This window comes from Phyllostomus hastatus, unplaced genomic scaffold, assembly GCF_019186645.2.
Source record: "Phyllostomus hastatus isolate PE091 unplaced genomic scaffold, TTU_PhHast_1.1 phas_scaffold_114, whole genome shotgun sequence".
NCBI lineage: Eukaryota > Metazoa > Chordata > Mammalia > Chiroptera > Phyllostomidae > Phyllostomus > Phyllostomus hastatus.
This window is the reverse complement of record NW_025334006.1, coordinates 2,479,203-2,493,801: the sequence shown is the minus strand read 5'-3', so window position 1 is coordinate 2,493,801 and position 14,599 is coordinate 2,479,203. Positions and strand designations below refer to the sequence as shown.

Sequence of the window (14,599 nt, the reverse complement as noted above, 5' to 3'; positions counted from 1 at the left end):
TGCCCTAGGTGCTGTAACCCCGAACTCGTCACATGTGTGGGAGGCGGAAGCATGGTACCCGCCCTCAAAGCCGGCAAAGATAACTCAAACCTGGGAGATGGGCCGTGACAACTTGGGCGATACTGAGGGTCACTAATGACTAGCTATAATACATCCTGAGAAAAAGAATACATATTTTCCACACCCAATAATCACTACTTCAGAGGCTTTTAAATTAGGATGGGTTCAAAGAGGTTACATGCACCACACAGCAGAATGCACATTTACTGATAATTATCTGGTATCACCCAAACAAGTCCTCTGACCCACGTACAGGGAAGCATGTCACCCCTGGCACGGCGGGGCCTGAACTAGGTGTTGAAGAGCGTGTAGGATCCAAAGAGGGGGAGGGAATGGGGAGAGGGTGCGAGACGCTGGCACAGCCCGGCAGAGGGCCCAGAGCAGGAAAGCGGGTGAATGCTTGGGGGCAGTGAGGTGACCGATGAGGTGGCCGGTCCGCTGTGCTGGGGTGCGGTGCAGACTGGGAATCTGACTGGGAGGAGAGAGCAACACCACCGGCCAAGATGAAATAGAACATTCCTGGCTGTGCCACAGTAGACCCAAAGCCACCTATTTCTTGGAGACTGAAAAGGACAGTCGGTTACATGAGGTTCTCGGTAACTTAGCAGCAGGAGAAGTAAGAACACCCCCCTTACTCCATCAGGATCTAATTGTTTTTTGAAATCTACGCAGTCCTCACGGGGGAACCTAGATATGCTAGGAATTTGCACCAGAACCTCCTGCTAAGAAAACATGTCAATTTAGTCCTGACCAGTGTGGCTCAGTTGGTTGGGCATCGTCCCACAAAGCGAAAGTCGCCAGTTCAATTCGTCAGGGCACATGCCTGAGTTGTGGGTTCCAATCCCAATCAGGATGCATACAAAATGCAACCAATCAATGTTTCTCTCCCCCTCTTTCTCCCTCCCTTCCCCTCGTTCTAAAAATAAATAAGTAAAATCTATTTTTTTAAAGGGCTAATTCTACTTTATTTTTAAATGCCAACTTAGATGTATAAAGGATAATAGGTCGGTGCAACAGTATTAATAATGCTCTAGTTGTAAAGTTGGGTTTTGAGTTCATTCTTTATGTTTTATAACTACTCTATATTGCTTATAGGCACACATATGCATCAAATGCTACCTTTAAAAAGGTAAAAGAAAACATGGAGAGGCATGCTATCAAGTTGGAGGCCACAGGCCTGGCGAGCATACTCGCTTCCTTCTCTCACCAGATGCAGACCCCAGTCCAGGGTGTTCACATAGGGCAGGCACAGAGCATGCGCAATGTGAGACTGATGGACACAGGCCCAGGCTAGGACTGGGCCATGCACGACTGGGCTCCTAAGTACCGGCAAGAAGGGACAGCACTCACCTCCCTGAACCTAGGGCACATGTACTGTGGTCACTTCCTTGGCAAGGAGCCAGCGTGGCTAGGAGAAACTCTAACAACTCTTGATGAGACTTTGGCAAGATCCCTTCAAAGTGGGGCTGGGGGCTCGATTGCCAACAATTTCCGATGACTTCGACCAGGCAGAACTCGAACAGCAGCAGGTGTCTCTTAGGGGCAGGACACTGCCAGGCATGAAGCTGCCTTATGTGCATTCCCTAAATGGCAGTCACTCCACTCTGTCCAGCCCAGGTCAAATCTCGAAAGTTTAAGTTAACAGTGACCTGGCCTGGCCTGGCCTTCTGGTTCCCGACGTCTTAGGAGGGAAGCAGATCCAACTCACTCTTCCAGGATTTGCAGGAAGAGTGTTTTACTAGGAATTATCTAGGTCTTTGGAGCCATAGCACATCTGTGAAGCATCGCAAAGTCTACTGTGGTTCCAAGCCCACCCCAGGGTCAGTGATTCACTAGGGAGACCCACAGGACTCGGCCTTTCATCACAGTTATTACAGCTAAAGGATACAAAGCAAAGTCAGCAAAGGGAAACCAGGCGTGAGCTTCCAAGAGTCCTCGCCCAGTGAGATCGCACAGGATGTGCCTAACTCCCCCAGCAACAAGCTGTGACAACATGTGTGACAGGCTGTCCACCAGGGAAGCTCGCCGGAGACTCGGTGCCCGGGATTTTCACGGGGGCTGTTCACAAAGGCACCCTCTGCCTGGCCGGTACCAAAATTCCCAACTCTCAGATGGAAAGCAGACATTCAGCACAAATCATATTGTCTGCACAGGTTCAGCACAGTGAGTCACTCTGTCCTGCAAATGATGGGAATCTTTCAGAAATTCAAGTTCCCGAGCCCAGCCATAGGGCAGAGCGGGACTTCTAAGGACAGCAATCTCAAGTCTCTTTTCTGCTCATCTGCCAGCGCACCTAACAGTGTCCCTGAACAGTATCTGAGCTAAAAAAAAAAGGGGGGGGATAATTTTTAATTTAAAATTAAAAATACCTGCCAGCAGCTCATACCTTTTGCAATCTTTTGACACTTTCACTCATTTTTAAGCACTAACCAAAACAGCATGTGAACTTTTGCATATGTGTGCTTTTTAATAAAAACAAATACCTCTTTGTTGATTTTGTTGGTCTCCGCCACTCGGTCGGCCAGCACGGGGTGGTGCACCGGAGGTGCGGGGATCGGCTGCATGGCGATCAGCTGGATCTTACTGGGGACCCGCCGGCTGGCCTCCGAGGAGCGGGAGATCCTGTCCACGTGCTCGAAGATGGAGGCGGAGGAGTGCTGCTCGTTCCCGGAGCTGGGTGGTGGCGGCCCTGGAACAGAGGGAAAAACTGGAAAGTAAATCATAACGTCATCCTAAAGAAAGAGCAGATGAGCCATGACTGGTGTGGCTCCATAGGTTGGGCATTATCCCGCCAATCTAAACGTCACAGGTTCAATTCCCGGTCAAGGCATGTGCCTGGGTTGTGGGCCAGGTCCCTGGTTGGGGGTGTGCAAGAAGCAACCAATCTATGTTTCTTTTGCACATGAATGTTTCTCTCCCTCTCCTTCTCCTGCCCTTCCCTTCTCTCTAAAAATAAATAAAATCTTTTTTTTTAAATAAATAATAAATAACCAAAAATATGGATTAATTCTTAAAGAATCCACAGATGGGCCCCTGACCAAAAACATAATCCCCACTTTGTGGCAAAGGACTTAAAATGTGCCCACTGAAGCTTAAATGATCCAGGCTCAATATCATCTCCTTCAACCTCATTAAAAGATACAAATATCATTAGAAAAGAAATGAAAATCATGAGGACACTTTGTGCCAGAAATTGCCCTGTTTTGTCTAAGAGGGATTTCAAAGTCTTCAGTAAGAACGGGTAAAGGGCAGAAGGAACCTAATGTCACTCAGTCCCTTGCAATTTGTAGAACTTAGAGCAGCTCTGAGCTTCCGCTCCCATCTGGAATGAGATAAGTTCAGATGCCCAGGCAATTGCACTAGAGAAGAGGGGCCGCTGACAGCGGCGTGTGCTGATTAGCTGTGGGCATGTCTGGGTTTTCCGATCCATACAGAAAGAAAATGAAGTCAAAGAGGCAGAAGAAAAAGTGGCGGCCTGGAGGGAATTCCTTCCCACTTTAAAAAGAGACGAGGAGTATACTAAAAAATGGTTAAAAAGGGACATTTGTTTTAAATAAATTACTTCTTAAAAATGATTAAAAGGGTAACTTTACGGCACATACATTTTTACCACAATGAATTTTTAAAGTAATCAGAACTGCAAAGAAAGAAAAAAAATTTAATGCGTAGACAAAAGACAGAGAAGAAACTATTTAAAATGCTAACAGCCCTGGCCAGTGGCTCAGTTGACTGGAGTATCGTCCCTATGTGGCAAGGTTGCAGGTTCAATCCCTAGTCAGGGCACGTACAAGAATCAACCGGTGAATGCACAGATAAACGGAACAACAAACTGATGCTTCTCTCTCTCCTCCCCCTCCCTTCCTTCTGCTCTCTCTAGCAAAAATTAAATAAATAAATAAATAAATTTTAAGATAAAATGTTAACAGACTAAATCTTGGTATAATGGGTGATTTTCTCCAATTTCATACATTTTCAGTAATAAGGATTTTCTCTAATGCATATTACTTTTAAAGTGGAAATAATCCTAATGAACGTTCATTTTAAGGAGGCACAAAAGAGACGGGGGGAGAGAAAGAGATGAAGGGAGTGAAGGGATGAAAGACCCCCACAGAGCCAGTTAGACGGCCTGAGACCACTGACCTCCCTCCGAGAAGCCACGGTCGTCTCCAGGCACTCTGGACACTGCTTTAAATTAAATGGATCACAGGCCAAGAGGAGGAGAGAAAGCATGCAGAGACTGTTTTCAGATAAAAGCCTAAGGTTTGAGACCTCAAGTATAATTGAAAATTATGTGTCTCCTCGGTGTAAAAAAATCCAACAGACTTGAGCAAAGCAGTAAGAAATAACAGTTGGAAGATGGAGGAATAGGTGGACACACCGTACCTCCTCGCACAACCAAGATTAGAACAACAACAATTTACAACTAGAATAACACCCAGAACTGATAGAGGATTTATCTGAATGGAAGTCGGACAGCCAAGAAGTTGAAGTAGACCCGTACATCCAGACTGGTAGGAGTGGACGAGCCCGGCGGGCGCGCAGAGGTCGGGGAAAACTGGGCGCAAAATTGGCGCGAAAGCCATCCGGCCCGCAAGAACGCAGCGGGGGTCCCTGAGTACGCAAGCTGCGGCTGGCGGACCCAGTGAGACGGCGATTGCGGACCAGGGCAGAGCACGCAGCCCAGGATCCCAGAGAAGAGACTGAGATCCCAGGAGAACGGAACTACTGCCATTGTTTCCTCCCGCCCCCACCCCCACATATAACATCACAATCTAGCGACTGGGGTGCCCAGCCCCAGTGAACACCTAAGGCTCCGCCCCCCACCTAACAAGAGCGACCAGGCCGGAAAAAAAAAAGAGAGACAGGGAGAGACATGTTTCCAATAGAACAGATCAGTCCCCCAGGACTCATCCTTTTGAGCGACCAAGAAATAGCCAATCTATCGGATGCACAGTTCAAAACACTGGTGATCAGAAAGCTCACGGAATTGGTTGATTTTGGCCACAAATTAGATGAAAAGATGCAGGTTACCATAAAAAAGATGCAGGAAGATATACAGAGGAGAGCCAATAATGAAGGGATGGAAACTGGGTCTCAAAACAATACAGTGGACCAGAAAGAAGATAGAATCAACCAAGCAGGAAAGCATGATGAATTAAGAATTCAAAAAAATGAGGAGAAGCTTAAGAGCATCCAGGACTTCTTTAAACACTCCAACATCCGAATTATAGGGGTACCAGAAGGGGAAGGGGAAAAGCAACAGATTGAGCATGTATTTGAACAAATAATAATGGAGAATTTCCCCAACCTGGCAAAGGAAATAGTCTTCCAAGAAATCCAAGAAGCTCAGAGAACCCCAAAGAAGTTGGACCCAAGAAGAAACACACCAAGGCACATCATAATTACATTAGCCAAGGTAAAAACGAAGGAGAGAATCCTAGAAGCAGCAAGAGATAAGGGGACAGTAACCTACAAAGGAATTCCCATCAGACTGTCAGCTGATTTCTCAAAAGAGACATTACAGGCAAGAAGGGGCTGGAAAGAAATATTCCAAGTCATGAAAGACAAGGACCTACATCTCAGACTGCTCCATCCAGCAAAGCTCTCATTTAGAATGGAAGAGCAGATAAAGTGCTTCTCAGATAAGGTCAAGTTAAAGGAGTTCATCATCACCAAGCCCTTATTTTATGAAATGCTAAAGGGACTTATCAAAGAAAAGAAGATAAAGAAAAAATAGGTTTAGTAAAAGGACAGCAAACTCACAATTATTAACAACCACGCCTAAAACAAAACCAAAAGAAACTAAGCAAATAGCTAGAACAGGAACAGAATCACAGAAATGGAGGTCACATGGAGGGTTAGCAACAGGGGGGTGGGAGGAGGAGAGAGGGGGAAAAGGTATAGAGAATAACTAGCATAGAATGTAGGTTGAAAATAGATAGGGGGAGGGCAAGAATAGTATGGGAAATGTAGAAGCTAAAGAACTCATAAGTATGACACATGGACATGAACTAAAGGGGGGGAATGTGGGTGGGAGAGGGGGTACAGGGTGGAGGGGAGAAAAGGGGGGTAATGGGACAACTGTAATAGCGTAATCAATAAAATATATAAAAAAATAAGTTGATATTTGATATAAGGAATGCACACGGATGCCACGTAAGTCTTTGTATTTCCTCTCCATCAGCATTACATTCCTTTGTTGCCCTGAGCAACGGGAAATGATGTGTATAGCTGTGAAGGAACAGGGTCTGTCTCAGCGAGGAGCCGCAGCTGTCTGAATTCAACCTTCCTCCCTGCCTGGCTGTGCGATGCAAGTGGGCAGGCCCGACCAGGCAGCTGCTGGCAGCGTCTCAAATTGCAGGGACAAGGACTAAAAGGAGATCATTAGCTTCACAAGATAGGCTGCCCTTGCTAACCCAAACTTACAAAGTGCCAGCAAATGTCACAAAGGGTAGCCCACTAAGGAACTGATACCTAAAGGTGAGGTCCCTTCCCTCCAGGATGGTAAAAAGATAAGAGAGGCAGAGGGCTCCAAGGGGCTGGAAGGCAGAGGAGGCAGAGGAAGGAAGGAGGGCCCCTCCCCCTGTGCTGTCTGCCCTCCCCGGGGACTGAAGCTGCAGGGCTGTGCCTGCCTCCCGTCCACGCCCTGCCCCACCCCCCAACTGTGGTCACGGGTCCTCGAGCTGTAATTCACCAAGTGCAACTGGAGAAGGAGGGAACGCACAGAAAACTGCCCGGAGCCCGGCCCTTCTACAGGGCTGAAGAGAGGGGCTTGTTATTTGTCATGTACATATAATACACACTGCATGTGCTTGCTGTATATGTACGTGTACTGGTATATTTGTCATATATACAGATGTATGTGTACATGTATACACATATCCCCGTTTATATAATATACACTTACGTACTTTTATTACTATGCATTACACATTTTAAAATAAAACTACATCGGCCCATGGAAAATACAATGGATACACAGAGGTTAATGCTGTGTGAAGCCTGCCTCAAGACAAGCTGGGACTTTGGATTAAAACCTCTTTCTCTTCCAATATAATAAAACAAAGAATATGATAAAAATTATAAGATACTGTCAACAGAGGAGAATGACAGAGGAAAAGGTAATCTGATTTACTGAAGTGTATGAGCAATAGAACACTTTTTAGAGAAATATTTCATCATCTAAGGTAAATAATACAATCACACTGCCTTATCATTAATGGCTGTGACCCACACTAATATCCTGTGAGTGGGGGTCACAGGCGTCCCCTCTTCATCCTGTCCCAGCTCCTAACCCGTCACAGGCACATGGTCAACATGGGCTGAGAGGGTGACTACCTAAATGACTAGTCACCCCAACTAAGCTTATAAAATTTTACCCCCAAGAGGCCTCTGGGAATCTGCCTAAATAAGAAGATAAGAATTGCAAGTTATGGTCTCAGTCATTGTATAAATGGATGCTCTCCAAGTACTTGAAAAATTCTGGTGTCACACGTAGTCAAAATATTCGCCCTGCTTCGTGTTAAAGACTTAATTTGCTTTGCAAGCTCTTTAGCACATGTAGAGGGAGGTGGCGGCTAGGTTCCTATGTGACAGCCTAGAATTTGCAATCTGTGGGATTCACATTGATGAAGTTCTAAGCACATAAAAAAAAAATCACCCCCCTGCTCACGTGCACCCTACGGAGAGCAAAAAGAAAACACTCCGCACTTCGAGGTCTTTACCTACTTGGCGCCTGCCTGACGCAGGGGAGAGGAATCCTCACACCCTCCCCGGCCACCGCAGCGGCAGGTGTATAGAGCCTTCACGCACAGAGGGTGTGAAGTTCCTTCTCCCTCCTCCCTTTCTTCCCAGCGAGTGGCAGTGATGTGGCTTGTTCTAAACCTGCAATGACTGTGACCACAGTGACATTGAGTGAGTCCTCTCACAGGGTCTGCGGACGGTGTGAGGGTAGGCGTCTCGGTGTAACCACCTTCCAAACACGGTCAGCTGGGGAGGGAGAAAGGCACAGCCTCGAAATGACCGAAACCGAAATAAAGGTCCTTGCAGCGCTTCCAGCGCCAGGTGGACCCTGAAAACGCCAGGTGACTGTGACAAGCATCAGTCTTGCCACCCACTGTGGGAGGAGGGGGCCCTGGTCCAGGCCATCATGGACGAGGGTCCCAGAACACCTCAAGCAACCTCCTGCCTCCATTAATTTGTAATTCAGCATGACTTACAACACAAGGGAGATTTTCATGCGAATTGTTGTAGAAAATATTTCAAAAACTATGATTATAAACACAGAATCGTTTTCTATGGTATTTAACCAAGTTCTATGCAAGCAATAAAACACCTAGATGGCAGCAGTACAGCTTGAAGGATGTAAAGAGAATTTTAAAAGTGGATTGGTGCAGCCCTGGCCAAGCGGCCCAGTGGGTTGGGTTGGAGCCCTGGCCCACGCACCCTAAGGCTGTGGTTCCGGGAGGCAGCCGATTGATGTTTCTCTCTCACGGCGATGCAACTCTATGTCTCTCTCCTCCTTTCTGAGGTCAATACACACATCTTCGGGGGGGAATTTTTTTAAAAAGCGAATTGATATTTACAGTGAGAAACCCATCTTTCTAAAACATGAAAATCATGTGTGGGTTCCGGCGGGGTGTGTTCCAATCGGAGTAGTGACATGTGAGCCCCGCACAAGAACACTTAATCCGCCTGTGTCCTTCCCCCGTCACCTCTCGGTCCCCAGACTGACAGGCCTGCGCCTGGGGTTTTGAGTGTATGTTGGCAGTGATGCTTGGTTTCTGTTCGCCACGTAGAATATATCCTCCTTGTAATCCTATCAGTCAGGAGCTAAACATGGGAACTAAAAGCAAGATTTTTTCAGGTAAACAAAGAACCCAAGAAACTCCAGAGCCAATTCTTTTTTTTTTTTTTTTTTCAAATATTCCCTCCCCAGGATCAAAATTGGATGCTAATCCCCTCTACCTGAAACCGTGCACTGTTACCACAGTGCTGAGTCACGTCTAAGGTTCTGTGAAATGGGATCCAGAGGGAAAAAACTCTTCCCTTTACACTAAGAGGGTATATTTTTTTAACATCAACACGAAACACCTGAAAGAAGCTGGAAGGGATCTCAGAACACAGCTACATTCGTCCCACAGGAGCTCGAAGGCCACGGGACCAACCTGGAAGGTCACAAGCACGACAGTGCCAGAATGGGCCCCCCGGCCTCCGTCCAGAATCTGTTTACTTCCACAGTACAGTTCACTCCGTACTGCATTTTCATACAGAGAAAGTGGTGATGAAATATAGAAGCACAAACACTGCTATTCAAAATAACGTCCCCGGGCACCCCAATTTTCTTTGCATTACAGAAACATCAACCCAGCAAACACGGGAGCTACCCAGGCACTTCTGTCTAACAGAATGGATTAAACTGAAACCCAGCTACCTGTCATCATGCCAGAAAAGCCATCACGCGAGAGTCTAATAAGACCTGTGAGCTTTGTTTGTTTTTGTTTTTTTTTACTGGGCGGGAGGGTCGCAGTAATGCCGTTTAGAACGGGAGTGAAGTTCACTTCGGACCTGGTCCAAGAAGCTACAGCATCTGAGTACAGACACAAATGTGCTAGACCAGCACCAGTGCCCTGACCCAGGAAGATAGACTTGGGACCAAACAGAATACACTGGGACCTACGACAAACACACAGCTTTCTGGCAGCTGTGAAATTCCTGAAGTGGATGGTAAGAAGGTCGCGGAATCCTGGAGGCAGTTTTTGAGACTGGTTTTAGCTTGATTCTTCCTTGTCCCTCAAGAAGGAAAACTGTTCAAACTTGAAACGAGAGTGGAACATGGGGGCTGCGAGCCTCGAAACCCACCCCTGTGCTGAATCCCTAACCTCCAGCACACCCCACCCACCAACCCCCAGTCCCCCGCCCCACCTCGACCCGCACACCAGCACCCTGTTAGTGACCATCGACAGTGAGATGTTCACCACCCATCCGGGTAACGAATATTCCACTGCACGGAGTATTTTGTCAAGTTCGGCCTTTGAAGAACCTAAAACCCTCGCCGCCTGCAACCTCATAACTACTACTTTCAGCATGGAGAGCAAGGAGACCACTCTCCTGGTTGCGGGCCACAGTACAGGGCTCTGGGGGACTTGCCGTCGCTCGCTGCGCCCGGCGCCTTCTCTCCTGCTTCCCTCTCGCTGGACTCTTCACTCACGGTAGAGTCGGCATCCGAGGGCGAAATTCTGCAGACACGAGACAAATGTAAGCATTAGGAGGAACACGGAAAAGGGGGGGGGGTGGGTCACAGTCCTCTGGATGTGGAAGTCAGGCTTCCAGGCATAACCAGTAGAAATCAGACAATCCCCGAAATCACTTCATGATACGGCACCTTCAAGGACAGGAACAGCACTTAGTTACCTCTGGAAGACAGTGTAGCCGGTTAGGAAATAGCTCCACAGGCTGCATTTCAACCAATGCTAGGACACTGGGAGCCAGAATACGGGACAGTCCCCGGGCTTCCAGGGCCCTGGCCTGGCCGTCTGGGTCTGCAGTTCAGGCCTGGCTCAGGGTTACCTGGGTCTGCAGAATCTCTAGGAAGCCAGGGGCATCCTGCAGTTACCCAGCAGAACTCCACCCAGGCCTTCGGGAGACCATTCCAACACAAAGGCAATGATCACCACCGAGATTTATTTCCATATCTGAAGAGCATGGAAGCCAGAGGGCACTGGGCTAGGAAACATCCCTAAGCAGTGAGCACGCCTTCTCTTGGTGCTTTCTGCCGGCTTAAACAGCAGAGTGAAAGGCCAGCGCATGCTGGTGCCCATGAGAGAGGCGAAAATATCAGGGGAACACACAGCCCATCGAGGGGTCATGACTAAACGTTTAGGATAAGACGACCAGGGAAGAAAAAAAAAGACTTCACAAAATTGTACTAGCACATGAAATAATCCTTAATGATTTGGTGTATGCTTCGCCTGCAAGATAATTAAGCAAATAACATCTCTCTCCATAAGGCAATTTCTTCTGTAAAGATCATGTTCTAACAGCCATTAAATTCTTAAAATTAGGCCAGAACCCCAAGGTAGGTTTCCTGCTGTCAGATATTATAATATCGCTTCAAATACTGGTATGATCCCATGCTTTTTTCCTTTCCGTAGAAAATCAGGATTGAGAATATTGAGACTCAAAGAAGATGGGTAAGTTGGGGCTTTCACAGCCGCAGCGTGACCATGCAACTACCTGAAGGCAACTGCAGAAAAGCCCGGTTCTGAACCTGGTCTTTAACGAAGCTCAACAAGCAGTTCTCTGCGTGCTTCCTTCCGATAGGAGGGACGGAAACGAACTGGGGATGGGGGCCTGGCAGGGGGGAGATGGGGCAGAGTCCACGCACACGTGCCAGCAATGGTGACGACAAGGACGGCCGGAGGAAAATCAAGCAAAGACAGAACACGGTGATGAGGTCACCTGCAGGCGGAGCAGTGAAGTCACAGCCCCCCGCCGGCATGGTGGGCCAGGACAACGCCGGTGCTGGGTGTGCAGCACGGGCTATGCGCCTTCTCGGCATTATTTCTGATACCGTCTCCAGAGGGCTGAGCACGCTCGCCCCAGAATATTACCCTTGAGCTGGCCAGTCCCTAATCGAGTCACAAGAGGACTGCCAGACCATGACGGACAGTGATTGATAGTCCATCAGAGTGGCGTGAGAGCCCTCGGATGCACCTACTTTGGGCAAGCTGTGGTCAGTCTCCCGGGCCGTAGACTCTTGGGCAACATGTGCCGTCGCCCTTCTGATACAACAAATTGTCAAACTGAAACCAGAAACAGGCTCTGCGACAGAGTACAATGCAGCAAGCCCAACACGAACCTTCCTCGGTGACGGACATTCCTGGAGGGGACCTTGGCCTTGGGGCTCGGGACGTCTCCATTTTCCGAGGGCGTGGTGTGGTCCTTCACAGGTCCCGGCAGTGGAGCTGGCTCATGAATAATCAGTATGTCGTCTTTGTTGTGCTGGCCCAGGTGCTGCTTGGCAAAATCAAAGCCCTTCACGCTGGGGATCTGCAACTAAACAAACAGGCAGGACAGTCCCCCTGAAACCTGACGACTGGGAAAGAGACTGTGAGGGCTGGGACACTGTGAGCGCTGACTTCCAACTCAAAACTGTGCCCGCCATCCCACCAACCTAACTCCAGAAGCTCTCCAAATCGTCAAGTGTGTGCCGAGTGCCGTGCATACCTCGAGTTTGCAGAAATGATGGGTGCTTGCAAAAAATCAAAGAAGAGTACACGGATTAAATAGCCAGACCATAATACAAAAGACGCCAGAAGACAATGCCTGACCCGCGGTCACAATAGTGTAACCGTGTGCTATGCAATTCCCGAGACAGTGACACAGACATAATATTCTATACAGAGAAACGGGGACTTGTGCCAAGACTCGGAGGACAGACAGAACTTAGAAATAAAGAGAGGTGGCGACACAGAGTGTGTTCTAGATGGTCAGGGGCCAGAGGACATGAGGTTGGGAAGAGACCGCCTGAGCTGCTCTAGAATGGTCAGAATACAGGGAGAAGGAGAAGGCCGGCCTGTGGGTGTATGATTCCAAATGCCAGTTCCAGAGCGGAAACCTCCTATTTCTAAAGGGACGGATTTCTAAAACCCAAGCAGACGGGACACAAAGGGAGCAGGAAGAGGGCCCTGCAAGACCACAAGCGGGGACTGACAAAAGCTGGGGCCCAAAACCTCAGCAAGGAAAATGGAGAGGGATGAACAGCGCCAGATGCCCCAAGGCAGGGCCCAGACGCGTAACAGACGCAAGAGGCAAAGGAGAGGAAGAACCAGCGGGGAGTGGGAGTTACCGCCAGGGTAAACGCACCGGTGGACGTGACAGTGAAAGAAGGAGGTGAACACGAAGGAATGACGGCTGGAGGAAACAGACAAGCTTTGCTCTAACCATGCTGGGGCTGCAAGGGCACAAAAGCTCTGAAGGAGAGCAGCTCCATGGAGCAGCAGTCAGAGGACAATGGCATCGGGGACGTTCGGCTGGAGATGCGGCTTTGAGAACTGACATTTCTAAAGATGAAAATGGACCGTGAATAAAATGTCAGAGGGCATCTTACAGTTCGGCGCTCAGAGGGAAAAAAGGAAGCTAAGAAAAAAGAGCCGACTTCAAAAAAAAAAAAAAGGAAGAATCTGGATCATTCAATGGAATAGAAGGCAAGGGAATAGAGGGTTTCTAGAAAGGAGTGGCCCACGGAAGTGATTGGGGCACAAAGGTGAAGGAGAAAGGGGTCCTGGGAACATCCACCCGTCACACTGGCAGGGGCAGGGGGCCCACGTGGGGCTACGAGGCACCGACTGCAGCCCACCACCGAGACCCCGCGAGCCCGCAGCACAGGGTCCAGGCCTCCGCCTCGGGGCCTTTGCTGAGACAGGAAAGGTGCTCGAAGTGTGTGGATACGGGGACAATGAAGGTGGGACACCACTTTCGGTGGGTGACAAGTGCCAGGGCTGAGTGTTCGCAGTTTCCTCAAGCCGAGCCTGAGGAGCGTAGAGAAATAAACGGCATATCCACAGCAATCTCAATGTCTCCTCGCCCTCAGTGGGGGCGCCGTGGGCAAACCCGAGCCCCCTGGCCAGGCTGTGTCCCACGCCTACGGGCAGTGCGAGCTGTCGGAAGACACGGGCAAACCCATCCGAGGAGTTATCTCAGACCAGAGACTGTGCGGAAGCAAAAGGCTTTGTCGTGTTTGTGCCAACTCTCTGTACAATGAGTGACACCACCCAGGGCTCAGATGTGTGGCCTCCAACCTCTTCGGCACTAAACGTCTAGGATTCGTGGGTAGGAGAGTAGTCTGCAATCACCACTTACGCCAGCAGAGGGAGACAAAATTTACCGTAACAATAGTTTACAAAGAGGTTGCTTGGAAACAAAAGGTGAGGACGGGCCTGCCTGTGTTTCCTAAAATGATGACAGCGTGTCATTATTCCAGAGCAGGCCACTCCACCACACCGGCAGGAATGTTGTTTTGGACACGATACACCCAAACCTGCCACTCCACGGCTCCACCCAATCCCCCACACCCCCAGCCACCCAGGCTAAACTTATTTCCGAATCCCTGAGACTTGATTAGCACAGAGACCTTCAACTGGGGGCGCGCAGCCCTCTTAAGGGAACCCAGTTCCAGACGGGAAACCTCTTTGCATGTTCTCTCCTAAATGCACACATTCCTGGGAGCGTGGAAGTGGTCTGGGAGCCGTGCTGGTCCCCTCTCCAGCCCCCGTTCCTAAGAGACTTCCTCCTTTACAGGGGAGACACGCACCTCTCTCTCACCCATGGGGCTGTTTCACCCCAGCGGCACCTCATTTTAAACGAAGGTGACTCTAAATGAAAGAATAGCAGTCACAATCGGCAGTTAACTAATCATCACCATCAGCATCACCCCCGTGTCGACCCTGGTGAAATCCTCACGGGTGGATTTCCTGGTAAGGCAGTAAGTGCCTCTCGTGACTGGGAAATTCTCTCTTTTTCGAGGTAGATGGTTTGC

The 14,599-nt window shown here is 48.9% G+C and overlaps 1 protein-coding gene across 1 annotated transcript in view; it reads right to left on the bottom strand.

Moving 5' to 3' along the window:
• KIAA1549 (KIAA1549 ortholog) overlaps positions 1-14,599 on the bottom strand; it is a 123,974-nt gene that overhangs the window by 30,416 nt on the left and 78,959 nt on the right. The window contains exons 11-13 of the mRNA XM_045855665.1: positions 11,921-12,117; positions 10,210-10,298; positions 2,544-2,749 (exon numbers count right to left, since the gene is read on the bottom strand). Of these exons, the coding sequence (XP_045711621.1) occupies positions 2,544-2,749; positions 10,210-10,298; positions 11,921-12,117 (492 nt within the window). The remainder of the gene's footprint in view (positions 1-2,543; positions 2,750-10,209; positions 10,299-11,920; positions 12,118-14,599) is intronic.